At 40.3% G+C, this 13483-nt stretch overlaps 1 protein-coding gene across 5 annotated transcripts in view; it reads left to right on the forward strand.

The window, feature by feature from the left end:
- ANK3 (ankyrin 3) overlaps positions 1-13483 on the forward strand; it is a 707282-nt gene that overhangs the window by 526642 nt on the left and 167157 nt on the right. For all 5 annotated transcript variants that reach the window (XM_025395913.1, XM_025395911.1, XM_025395909.1 and 2 more), the window contains 5 exons: positions 2520-2618; positions 5374-5472; positions 7070-7267; positions 8977-9075; positions 9359-9457. In XM_025395913.1, coding sequence (XP_025251698.1) covers positions 2520-2618; positions 5374-5472; positions 7070-7267; positions 8977-9075; positions 9359-9457 — 594 coding nt within the window. The remainder of the gene's footprint in view (positions 1-2519; positions 2619-5373; positions 5473-7069; positions 7268-8976; positions 9076-9358; positions 9458-13483) is intronic.

Below are 13483 nucleotides of genomic sequence, written 5' to 3' on the forward strand. Positions count from 1 at the left end.
CAAGCCTGTTGGTGGGTGAGTTGGATGCAAATGTATCACTATGTCAAGAAATGTAACCTAAAACATATGCTTAAGGGGAACGGCCCCATCACAGAAAGCATAATTTGTATCAAATCCTAAACTGTAGTACTTCTCTAATGGGTGCAGTTTTGTCCCCCAAGGGGCATTTAGTCATGTCTGGAGGTGCTTTTAGTTGTCACAACTGGATAGTACTACTGGTATCTAGTGGGTCAAGGCCAAGGATGCTACTAAACAGTTTACAGTATACAGGACAGTCTCCCGCAACAAAAAATCATCTGATTCAAAATGTCAAAACCCTGCGCAAGACGACCTTGGTGCTTTTGTCAAGTAAGGATTACTCTGTCTCAAAACTCAAAATTAATGAAACTGCTGCTGAGGTTAGTAAAGGATTAGATCTAAGTTTCTCTCATAGTAACCAACTCAGAACTCAGATAAATGATCCATCAGAATCAGGGCTGCACCTTCTACAAAGCAAACCAAGCCTGACACCTACCCTTTCAGACTTGTCCCAGACCCCCAACCTCCACCTCACTACCTCCTAGCACCCTGATCTCTGTTAATTCTAATTCTAACCCTTGGCACTTCCATAGACTAGACACTCTCTTGTTTGCCTCTGTATGTCTATACCTCTGTGTGTCGCACCCCCTTGGCCAGGCAAATCCTGCACATCCTTTAGAACCAGATCTGGGCCACCTTCTTCAGGAAACCTCCCCTCACTCCCCAGCCTGGACTACATGTCCCTTCTAGGAACCATCACCTCATCCTGTGCCCTTATCCAACTCTCTGACTTATGACTCAGTGGTGCCCCCAAGACCCCCAGAGGCTGAAGGCTCCTTGGAGGTAGGGCTGTGTCTGATGGGTCTTCATATACCCACAGTGTCTGGCCCATACATAGCAGATCATTCAGTAAAGTTTTGTTGAATACCTGATGTTTAACTATAGGATTTGAAGCAAACATAAAAATTAAAGTCTAGTCTAGTGATTGTTGCTTGGCTTCAGTTTCTTGCCTGCAAATGGAATATTTGCCTAGATTTACACTTAGAATTTTTTAAATATGAAATGGTTGAGAATATGAATACTGATTTGCCATATTGTCAGGCTTATGGCTTCATATTAGGCAACCTGTTATTTTTAAGTATAAAATAGAAAGTTTACTTTCAGTGCATAGGAACCCTCTTAGAGATCAGAACAGGCTCTAAAATAAAAGTAAATTCTTGGCTGATGTTTGAGTAAATGTCCAGAGGTGTCAACCAGTAATCCAGCTCTCTGTTCCCTAAGAGCTTTAAAGGGCAGTTTAGACCAAGATTTTGCCTTGCACGAGCTCTAACTATTCCCCCTGCCGATGGAAAAAGGTGCCAAGACTATAACAAAATTCTCATTTTCCTAATTGTCCTCCATTCTTCTCACTTTTTGAAGTCTGGGCAGCCAGAATTATTCCTTTTCTGTCTTTTACCTCACTTTGATTGTATAGAATTCCTTTCATATATTTTTGGCATTTCTCAAATTTCTGCTGAGATTAATTATCCCCTTCTGTCCCTTTTTAAAAAACAGGTTAGCTTTTTCTAGATATACTAAAAAAAAAAGTTTTATCAAGTTATGATGTTCATGTTGTAAGCTAAATTAAACTCTGAAAAATTTAAAATGGAATCATTTCATATAAAAAGCATAAGTAAATTATACTCTTTAAAAAATTAATGGCTTGAGATTTTTATCTTTCTTATTCACTCTATTTAAATCTCACAATCATGGGCATATTCAATATAAAATATCCTGGAATCAATAAATTCTGCTTTATGCTGAATAGTATTCTGGGGTCTACGTACGTGTGTGTACGTATGTGTGCATAGGATCTGAAGCAATTCAAGTCTAGTCTAGTGAACATTGTAATATTTGCTTTATTTTTATTGCCTTAATTTGTAACACCCATAAAGTTAAAAAATTAAATGTTTGAAACTATTAATGCTGATTTGTTCATTTATTAAAGAAACAGCTTCGTGTTAGGTACCCTGCTCTTTTATATGTGACATAAATGGGAATCCTCTTTAAAGCCCAGAATAGGATCTGAAATAAAAGTTGACATTTTACTAATGTATATGAAATCACCGCTGTCCTCCCTCTACACACATGCATATGGGTAAGGAAGGTTTATTAGTAAAGGGGAAAAACAACCTTCAAGTTATTTATCAGCTTTTTCAAAGATCTACATTAACAGTATGAAATAAATTCATTAAAAGTATGAAATAAATTCTTTTTCTTTTTTAATAGGTATGACATAAGTCTTTCATAGTAACAGAATTTGCTTTAAGAAAATGATGATTATGTGTTGATATATTTACCATTATAGAATCTGTAACATAATGGTGAATGTCCTGATTCTTCTAATCTGATCATTAAACTGGTTTCGATGGATGGATGGATGGCAGGCAGGCAGGCAGGCTCACTAACAAACCTTTTTTATGCTAAGCCAACAAACCACCATTTTCTTCTTTTCCCCTTAGTCGGGCCTTACCCCAATCCATGTTGCTGCCTTCATGGGGCATGTAAATATTGTATCACAACTAATGCATCATGGAGCCTCACCAAACACCACCAATGTGGTAAGTATTCTTTGAATGAAGGAGGTCCATTGTGAGTATTTAATAAACTGGCAAAGGTGATTTTTTATCTACTTTTTTGTTTTTTATTTTTTTAAGAGTTGGAGTATCACTTTGTCTCCCAGACTGGAATGCAGTGGTGCAATCATAGCTCACTGCAGCCTAGAATCCTGGACTCAGGTGCTCCTCCCACCGCAGCCTCCCAACTCACTGAGACTACAGGAATGTGCCATCATGCCTGGCTAATTTTTAAATGTTTTGTAGAGGTGGGGGCCTCACTATGTTGCCCAGGCTGGTCTTGAACTCCTGGCTTCAAGCAATCCTCCTGAGTTGGCCTCCTAAATTGTTGGGCTTATAGGCATGAGCCACCATGCCCTACCTTATTGTTAGTATAATTAATTAATATGTAATTAATATGACTACTTAAAAGAAGAAAATTCAAGAATACGTTTGTTTCCTTTACTTCAAAGGCAAGATCTGCTCAGTCTCTAGTTGGCCACAAATTGTTAGGACTTATGAACTATGTTCATTAAACCTACAGGTGCGTTACTACTGGATATTATATTGTAAAAAATAAAGTGTGGCCAGGCACGGTGGCTCACGCTTGTAATCCCAGCGCTTTGGGAGGCCGAGGCAGGTGGGTCACATGAGGTCAGAAGTTTGAGACCAGCCCGATCAACAAACCCCTGTCTCTACTAAAAAATACAAAATTAGCTAGGTGTGGTGGCACATGCCTGTAATCCTAGCAACCTGGGAGGCTGAGACAGGAGAATTGCTTGAACCTGGGAGGCAGAGGTTGTGGTGAGCCGAGACTGCGCCATTGCACTCCAGCCTGGGCGATAAGAGTGTAACTCCGTCTCAAAAAAAATAAAAATAAATAAAAAATAAAGTGTGGGGAATATTTTTCTACAACAAAAACATTAAAAAGTGCCACATGTTGGAGAGGTCATTTAGACACTATGGTTATTTATACAAAGAAGTGATTTCAGCAGGGTGTGGTGGCTCATGCCTGTAATCCCAGCACTTTGGGAGGCTGAGATGGGTGGATCACTTAAGATCAGGAGTTCAAGACCAGCCTGGCCAACATGGTGAAACCAATCTCTACTAAAAATAAAAAAAAAGAATTAGCTGGTTGTGGTGGTGCATGCATGTAATTCCAGCTACTCAGGAGGCTGAGGCATGAGAATAACTTGAACTTGGGAGGCAGAGGTTGCAGTAAGCCAAGATCATGCCATTACACTCTAGCCTGGGCAACAGAGTGACACTCCATCTCAAAAAAAAAAAAGAAGTGATTTCAACTAACTTCAAGGTAGTCTCTTTTTAATGTGCTTCACCATGTTATAGCAAACCCATGGAATTCTGTGTCCATAGATTACTCAATGGTATTATTTTCCCACACCAAACATTGCTCTGTAGGAACCATGAGGCTCACTTCAGAGTAGCTATCAGAGTGGTAACTTACCACCCGTGATCTGCATGTGGCATTGTTTTACAGGGTTTCAAATTTGACATCATAGTATTAACACAACAGACCATAAACATAATAACACTCGTTGGACTCATGAGCATTAAAGAAGTAACAATAAAACAAGCACCATCCTGGCACAGAAGGGGCAAGCTATGAGATCCTGCACCCTTACCCTGAGAGTGGGGCTCCCCAGTAAGACTGCATCTTCCAGCAGCCCCAAGCAGCACAACCAAAACATAGAAATAGACCAGCTTCTCAGATGAAATGCAGTCTTTCCTGGTACTAATTGCAGAGAATGTTTTCATTCGTAGAGGGAACACTGAGTAATACACTAAACGACATCCTCAACACCTTTCCAATAAATACAATCCACCAGTTTCCTGTGGAATCTGTCCTCACGTGTCCTTCCATGGAAGTAGGTGGCCTATAAAGCAAAGCTCAATTTATAAAGGCAGTTTAAAAGTGAGCATCACCTATGTGAGAGAATATATTTCATTTTTATTTTTGTCCATTTCAGTATATCTGTTTCTAATATCATTTTCATTTTTAATCAAGTAAAGAAGTAATCTGAATTAGAATCTACTTGGTGAAAAAATAGGGGGAGGGTGGTCCAGGGCAAAGAAAATGATCCACTGGGAAAAATGTCCAAAGACTAAGATATTGATCTGTTCAGATCAAACAGGAAATGCAAACCAACTGTTGACAAGCCAAATCCGGCCCTTGACTATGTTTATGTTGCCCATGTAGTGTTTTGTTTTTAATTCTGAATTTATGGTCAATATTTAAGAATAGGAAAATTTATATAAAATCCAGACTGCCACTTCTTTTGAAAACTTGCATGGTGTGGCATGGTAAGGCTGGCATCCTGCATAGTGACAGCAGCGAGCTGAAGATGTTGGGGGTGTGTGTGGGGGGGATGGCTGCCTGCTTCGGCGCAGGTGTGGGCTCTCTCAAGCACTCCACATCTGCCCAGCTGCACTCACTCACCCGCCTGCTTGGCTCCTATGAGCACTTGCCTTTCCAGCCCCAAGGGAGTCCACATTGTAGGTTACTGAGCAGCGCCCCTGGCACAGTGGGTGACAAGACTCCCTAGGCTTATGTCAAAGTCTTTGCCTCATGGACCAGGTTCCTGTGAAATTCTTATGCATTTGACTTCCTATCTTTTCAATAAGGAAGTGCTTAGGAGTATTTTTTATTTTTGAAAAAAGTCCATCATAAGCTTTATGCCAAATAAAATACGCCACTCTTCTTCAGAGCTGCAGCTAATTTACTTTGGCTCATGTTCCCTAGAGAGGAGAAACAGCGCTGCACATGGCAGCTCGCTCCGGCCAAGCTGAAGTTGTGCGGTATCTGGTACAAGACGGAGCTCAGGTAGAAGCTAAAGCTAAGGTATGCGCAATACTTGAAAAGTGTTTGAAATTGAGGAAAAACCCTTTGATTTTCATAAAACTTTTAAGTATATTTATGCCGTCTTTCAAGAATACTTTAAAAATAGTGAACAACCTCCAATAAGGAAAGTCCCTACCCAAGTAACACTGTGAAAAATCCCTTCCCTCCACATTTGTTCGTTCGATTATTTAACAAAATGAGATAGGATGAGATGAGAACTTGTGCCTGAAACTGTCAGCACATGGCTAGTCCCTAACAGGTTGGGGACTGAATCTAGACTTGATCCAAAGTTCTTCACACTCCGTGGAGAAGGGCTTATGCACAAAGCTTCTAGAACAATCACAATCTGGAAGAATAACTGAGCTTTTTTAGTTGACTTGTAAGTCAGCTGTCAACAGCCACAAAAGGAAAATGAGGGATTTTTTTTTTTTTCTACACAAGCTGTTTGGCCACTTCAGAATTGGCCTCGTATTTCACCTGCAGGAGAAACACACTTATCTGCTGCTATAGGGATGGATAGTTTGGTCTGGTTATCAGAATGGCAGTTCAGGTCCAGAATCATAAACCATTTAATTTCAACCTACAATATGTAAATATACATTTTCACAGTCTGCAGTCTCTAGTTTCAAGTTAAGGGGTGGCAGTAGTAGCAGTATATGAGATTTTTCCTTGGCATCTATTTTTTTTCTGCTTTCAATATTCCTCTTCTCTCTTGCGGCATCTCCCTAACTCCTCTCATGCTTCCTACTGGTTAGATAGCCCCTCTTACTTTGACATTGACCCTCGTCCTCCTTATTCTTCCAAAATGGTGTCCTCTATTCTAGCCTATTTTCTCTACCTTTCCTACTTAAACCGTTTACCTCAACCTTATCACAATTCAGTAGAGAATTTCTATTTCGAGGACTACCACAGGGATCTTTGAGCAAATTAAGATGCTTTGTGCCTCCCACTTGGGGATAAGGTCCTAGGGGATCAGGACTTGGTGAGTACCTCCTGCCTTTGGGTGAATTGTAGTGAGGTGGTTCTCCAGTCTAGACAGATGCAGCCCATACCAGGATACACAGCTTGACAAGCAGAGGGCATCAGCCCCTGCTGACCCTTCGGCTGGGAGCCTTTGCACAGGTATACTGCGCAACCCTACACTGCCTTCCTCACACTCTGCATTTGTCTATGGGAAGACAGAACCAACAAAATAATTCATTCCATGTGAGTGGATAATAACTGATGTGGAGGTATAATATCCCTCCCAGGTATATGAGTTTTACTAGGATACATTGTCTTATCTCCCGAAGAAGGAGCAATTAAAGTTCAAATTTGATTCTCTGTGGCAGGTGTTGTTGGGGGGTCATTTATAGACAGAACTGCCTTTCACGGTTTTCTTATTAATGGTTCACTCTCCAGAGGTACTTAATGAGCTTAGACCTACCATCTCCTCATTTCTGAACATTGAAGAAAAAGACAAATAAGATTTTTTTAGCATTGACTCAAAAAGTTGATTGTACCTCTTACATCAAGCATCTAATGTTCCGTGAATTTTTCATAAAGGCACCATTGTTTCCTCAGCTCATCAGCCTTACATTTCTACCTTGCTGTTTAGGATGACCAAACCCCACTCCACATTTCAGCCCGACTGGGGAAAGCAGACATAGTACAACAGTTATTGCAGCAAGGAGCATCTCCAAATGCAGCCACAACTTCTGGGTACACCCCCCTTCACCTTTCCGCCCGAGAGGGGCATGAGGATGTGGCCGCATTCCTTTTGGATCATGGAGCATCTTTATCTATAACAACAAAGGTATGAAAGCGTATCTCAGAATCCTGCTCTGTTCCCCCAAATACATCTTCCTTACAGTTCCCAGCACAGTCACAGGTCCAGAAGCCGCACAACAGCATCTATTCTTGCGATCCCACGGTAGTCATTAATATGGCCAGCAAAGCTCTGTGGTGGGAGAGGGTAACTGATAGTATTTTGTGGGGGTTTTTTTGCCTTAAGTTTCTTAGTACATTATCTTCCAATGAAACCGTAATGATATCCAGAGTCAGACTTCTTGTAAATTATTTGATGGCCTTAAATTTTAGTTTAAAAACAGAGCTACAGATTAGCAAAATGCTCAGGCCGAGCACACAAACCACACTATCACAGCTTGGTTGGTAGATGCTTTTATAACACTTGGAAAACTGGCAGTAAATTTTTCTTGGGGTTGTTTTTGTTTGTTTTTGTTCTTTCTGTTGTCATTATTGTCTGTTGTCATGATTTATGGTTTGATTTATTTTTATCTCAACTCTGATGCCTTAGAGTAATACCCTAACATAAACAGTTGCTCTGCATGTGCAGAATGCAAAATTTGGAGCTCATTTTTCTTATGCTACTACATAAGCCTAGCAAATGTGATAGCAAGATGAATTGGCTTGTGGCGCACCTTCCAAAGCTAGTAACTGGTACTGCACTCTTTTATTTGGATGCAGATAAGAAAGATTAATGTGTAATCAATATAGAAGATAATTACAAATAGAGAACTATCAGGATAAATGATGACTACCTCAAATTTCATTTCTTGTGATTCTTTGGGCTCTTCAGTAGAGTTGAGATGCAAGTTCAGGAAGCTCATTTGATGTGAAACGGAGCAATGGGTGATGGAGTCTTGAGTATTCAGGCATTTCACCATACCAGCTGCACATTCCTTTTAGTTTGCTGTAGTCTCATGAGGTCAAATGTGCTGATGACCTCCTAATCCCTGACTCATGATTGGGACCCCCACAACAGTGTGCTGATTGGCTGGTTGATACACAGATTCTTGTAGGAGTTGGAAGCCTGAGGGAGCAGCCACTCAGCTATTAACATCCAATTGTTGCATGTTTGTCCATGTGTGATTATTCAGTTCACCTACAGAATAGGCGTCTCATCATTCTAAAACCATGTCATTAAGTTCACCTCTGGTGTTAAAGGTAAGAGAATTTCTGACTCCTCCTGAAGACTAGAGGACACATAAGGACTGTGTATACATGGAGACACAGGGAAAGAAGAAGAGAAAGTGTCCAGTCTGGTGATGTGAGATTGTGAGAGGTTCAGACTTCCCCTGGATTTTCCCAAACAGTGCAAACTGAGTCTGGGACCCTGTAACTTATTCTTCCCACAATATGAAACTCTAAAAGCAGTCCTAGAATAAGCCCCAGATCCAGCTTTCCAACTTCATCCTGGTGAGATACCTGATGACTCCCAGAACCAATAGCATGTTGTGGTTCAGTCAGCAGAAGGGAGAAAGATTAGGTATCCTGGTATGTTGTGCTCACACCCTGTCGATAAGAAGGCTCTTGAACTCTTATCTATGAGTCTTGGACTTTAAATGCAGACTTCACTGCTCATCATCACTAGAATAATTAATCAGTTCTGGAAGGCAGTACCCTTATGTCATATCTTTTTGTTTGTTGTTTGGTTTGGGTTTTGCGTGTATTTTCCTTATGTCATTTCTATTGTTCATTATGTTTATGTTTCTTTTTTTTCAGAAAGGATTTACCCCCCTCCACGTGGCAGCAAAGTATGGAAAGCTTGAAGTCGCCAATCTCCTGCTACAGAAAAGTGCATCTCCAGATGCTGCTGGGAAGGTAAGAGGTCACCAGCAACCCTGAAGCAGGCCACTTCCCCGATAACAAAACACACACTTGCTAATATTCACTAATGGCCACCCGAGTTGTAACTAAATATTTAAGTCCCACTAGGATGAAGAGCACTTGGGAAATAAAAGGTAAATGCTGAGGTCCAAGTACTGTGGAAACCGGAATGTAAATATGCCCTATGTTGTATCCAATCTAATCTCATTTCCTCAATCTAGGCCTCTGGTATTAAGACACCTTTGACACTGGTTGTTGTTTCTGCACGTGTTTTCAGAGCGGGCTAACCCCACTGCATGTAGCTGCACATTACGATAATCAGAAAGTGGCCCTTCTGCTTTTGGACCAAGGAGCCTCACCTCACGCAGCCGCAAAGGTACCTATAATCCACAGCCTAAGGAGACTGATGGGTAAGGTCTATCAGTCTCTATCTGCACATCTACTCCTGCTTCACCAGGAGCACCCTCCTAGTTTAGGCACCACTAAAAAAATCACAGAAATAGAAGCACCTTAGGACATCTGTGCCTTCAGTGATTTAGTCTGCTAATATGGTAGATGCTCAGGAAATATTTACTTGTCAGTTGATTGTCTTTGACAATCCAGGACCTCCTGGAGGAAGGAGAGCTGGAACACTCTTTAGCCAGATGAAAAACATAAGCACAGCCTGAGGGAGTAAGAAAGTTCTGATTTGTCAGAATTATGAAATATGTGTTACATTTTTCTGGCCATCTAATTGCCTTCAAGTTGTTTATTTGAATTTAGTAAAATAGGTTGAGAGGTTTTACATGTGTGTTTTTATTATTGCTAAGGAGGATCTTTATTGTTAGGGCATTTTTGATCAGTAGACAACTTAGATTTCTGAGAAAAGAGAGAAACTGAGTGGGTATATAGCTATGTTATTATTTTAGTAATCTAATTTGAGGGACAAATCATAAAGAAGAGCTTCCTTAAAGACAGGTTCATAGAGTGCTATTGCTTTAATACGCTTCCTATTGTTGAGCAGGTGGCTATGATCAGAGAACACTGAAATGATGCAAACCACCATTTCAGTGTTCAGTTATTTCGCTAAACACTATTGGTTGAAGGACCCTTGAGTATCCCTTATGCTCCTTATGCTTTTTGTTTTTTTGGAGACCTGTGCGGTGGCGCCATCTCAGCTCACTGCAAGCTCTGCCTCCCAGGTTCACGCCATTCTCCTGCCTCAGCCTCCCAAGTAACTGGGACTACAGGTGCCCACCACCATGCAGGGCTAATTTTTTGTATTTTTAGTAGAGCCTGGGTTTCACCATAACCAGGATGGTCTCGATCTCCTGACCTTGTGATCCACCTGTCTCAGCCTCCCAAAGTGCTGGGATTACAGGCGTGAGCCATTGCGCCCGGCCTCCCTTATGCTTTTTACATCTTTGGCTTACTATTCCATGTAGGGGCAGCTGCAGTGCTCTCCTTTAAACCTAATGTTTAGATCACATCATTGTATACACAGATGAATGAACTGGGGTTGTTCTAGATTACTTTAGATACACTAAGAGACCAACTTTTGGGTACTGTCTCCGTTTAGAGAGTATGTTATCTTTGATAGATATTTATTCCTGGAAACTTTCAATCATTTTCTGCCCCATCCTCTCCAGAATTATACCTCAAAATCTAAAATGAAATATCAAATTCAAAATCAAACTCCCAACTTTGCTTTTAATCTAAATGTAGCTTTCCCCTCCATAATTTCTGACCCTGACAAACATTGTTTCTATTACAAAACCATGACTTGACTTGATAAAACTTTATCTTGAAAAAAAGATATAGCAGCATTATTCATGATAGCCAAAAGGTGAGAACAACCCAAATATTCATTGATGGATGAATGCATATACTCACTGCACATATACACACAGGGAATATTATTTAGCCTTTAAAAGGAAGGAAATTCTGACATACGCTATTATAATACGTGGAGGAATCTTGAAGACGTTGTACTAAGTAAGCCAGTCACAATAGGACAGATGTACAATTCTATTTATGTGAAGTACATAGAGTAGTAAATTTATAGAGACAGACAGAATGGTGGATGTCAAGGGTAGAAGGAGAAGGGAATGGGGAGTTAATGTTTAATGGATACAGAGTCTGAATTAGGAAGACTAAAAAGTTCTGGAAATGTATAATAGTGATGGTTGGAGAACAATGTGAATACACAGAACTTAATACTACTGACCTGTACACTGAAAAATGCTTTAAATGGGAAATTTTGTTATGATATTTTAGCATAATTTTAAGGAGAAAGATTTGTAAGGAATTTAATGGTTGTACATTTTATTTCATTTCATTTTTACCCAGGTATGTGTGGGCTACTTTCCTTTTTCTTTTTCTTTTCTTCTCTTTTCTTCTTTTCTTTTCTTTTTTTTTTTTTTTTTTTTTTTTTGAGATGGAGTCTCACTGTCCCCCAGGTTGGAGTACAGTGGCACGATCTTGGTTCACTGCAACCTCCACCTCCTGGGTTCAAGCAATTCTCCTGTCTCAGCCTCCTAAGTAGCTGGGATTACAGGCATGTGCCACCATGCCCAGCTAATTTTTGTATTTTTAGTAGAGATGGGGTTTCACCATGTTGACCAGGCTGGTCTCGAACTCCCAACCTCAAGTGATCCTCCCACCTTGGCCTCCCAAAGTGCTGGGATTACAGGGGTGAGCTACCTTGACCTGTGTATAAGTAACCCCAAGTCTTTCATCCTTCATAGATAACAAGTAAATAATTAGTAAGTAAACTATTTTTTCCTTGAATGAGAATAGTAACTTTGGCACAAAAAGCAGTGTAAAATTAACCAAAGTTATAAAGCAATTAGTACAGCAGGTGACTCCAATATCTCTTTCTGTTCACAAATAACTTTTTTTTTTTGGTCACCCAGGCTGGAGTGCAGTGGCACGATCTCGGCTCACTGCAACCTCTGCCTCCCAGGTTGAAGTGATTTTCCTGCCTCAGCCTCCCAAGTAGATGGGACTACAGGCATGTACCACCACACCCAGCTAATTTTTGTATTTTTAGTAGAGATGGTGTTTCACCATGTTGGCCAGCTGGTCTCAAACTCCTGACCTCAGGTGATCCGCCCGCCTCATTCTCCCAAAGTGCTGGGATTACAGGCGTGAGCTACTGTGCTAGGCCCACAAATAACACTTAAACAGGGCAATAGTTGGTATATTCCTAGTTCATTTTGCCTTTATGTTTGTCAAACAAGACTTAGTATTCATAGTTCCCTATCTGCAAAACATCCTTTACAAAGATTTGAAAAGAAAAGCAGTCCTTTAAATAATTCTTTATAACATTCTATTAGCCTTAGGCATATTTTTATAGTCAATTAAACACAGGTGTTTCTAATGGGACATTGATTCTCATTTCCATGCACAATTGCTTCCATAAGAGCCTGGGTAATGCCATCTCTGGCACATGTCCAACAATCCCTGTCCTTGGGGCAGTGGTACTGGTCAGGAACTTTTTCTAGACTTTAATCTTAAGCAAAGCCAGTCATATAATTTTAGGTATTGGCTTTATCTGCTAGGGAAAATAAAACCCTAGCTACAATGCTTTAAATTGATGAGCCTCCATTTTCTCATGGCACAAACAGTCAGGAGGTAGACAGGGCAGTTGTTGATGTTGATATAGGGTGTTGAAGCAAGTTCCCTGTGACTTAAAAAAACTCAGTTTGGGGGTACAAGTGCAGTTGTGTTACATGGATATATCGCCTAGTGCTGAAGACAGGGCTTTTAGTGTAACCATCACCCAAAATGTGTACATTGTACCCATTAGAGAATTCTTTGTCCCTCACCCCACTCTTACCCTCCTACCTTTCCAAGTCTCCAATGTCTATTATTCCGCTATGTCCATGTACACACATTTAGCTCTCGCTTTTAGGCAAGAACATGCAGTATTTGACTTTCTGAGTTATTTTACTTAAAATAATGGCCTCCAGTTTCATCTGTGTTGCTGCAAAAGATATAATTTTATTCTTTTTTATAGCTGAGTAGTATTCCGTGGTGTGTGTGTGTGTATTTATGTGTGTATATATGTATACACACATAAATTATATACATTATAATTGTATATAATATATAATTGATTTCCAGCTTTATATTTGTCAAACAAGACTTCATAGCTGAGTAATAGTCCACTCAGCTATAAACATATAGTATATACATATATATGTATACATACACACAGGGTATGCGATACGTGCATATCATGGAATACTACTATATGTATGTATATATATCTGTATACACACACACGTACCATGGGATACTACTCAGCTATAAAAACGAATAAAATAGGCCGGGTGCAGTGGCTCACACCTGTAATCCCACCACTTTGGGAGACTGAGGCGGGAGGACCCACGAGGTCAGGAGATGGAGACCATTCTGG

The sequence above is a fragment of the Theropithecus gelada genome, chromosome 9 (assembly GCF_003255815.1).
Source record: "Theropithecus gelada isolate Dixy chromosome 9, Tgel_1.0, whole genome shotgun sequence".
NCBI lineage: Eukaryota > Metazoa > Chordata > Mammalia > Primates > Cercopithecidae > Theropithecus > Theropithecus gelada.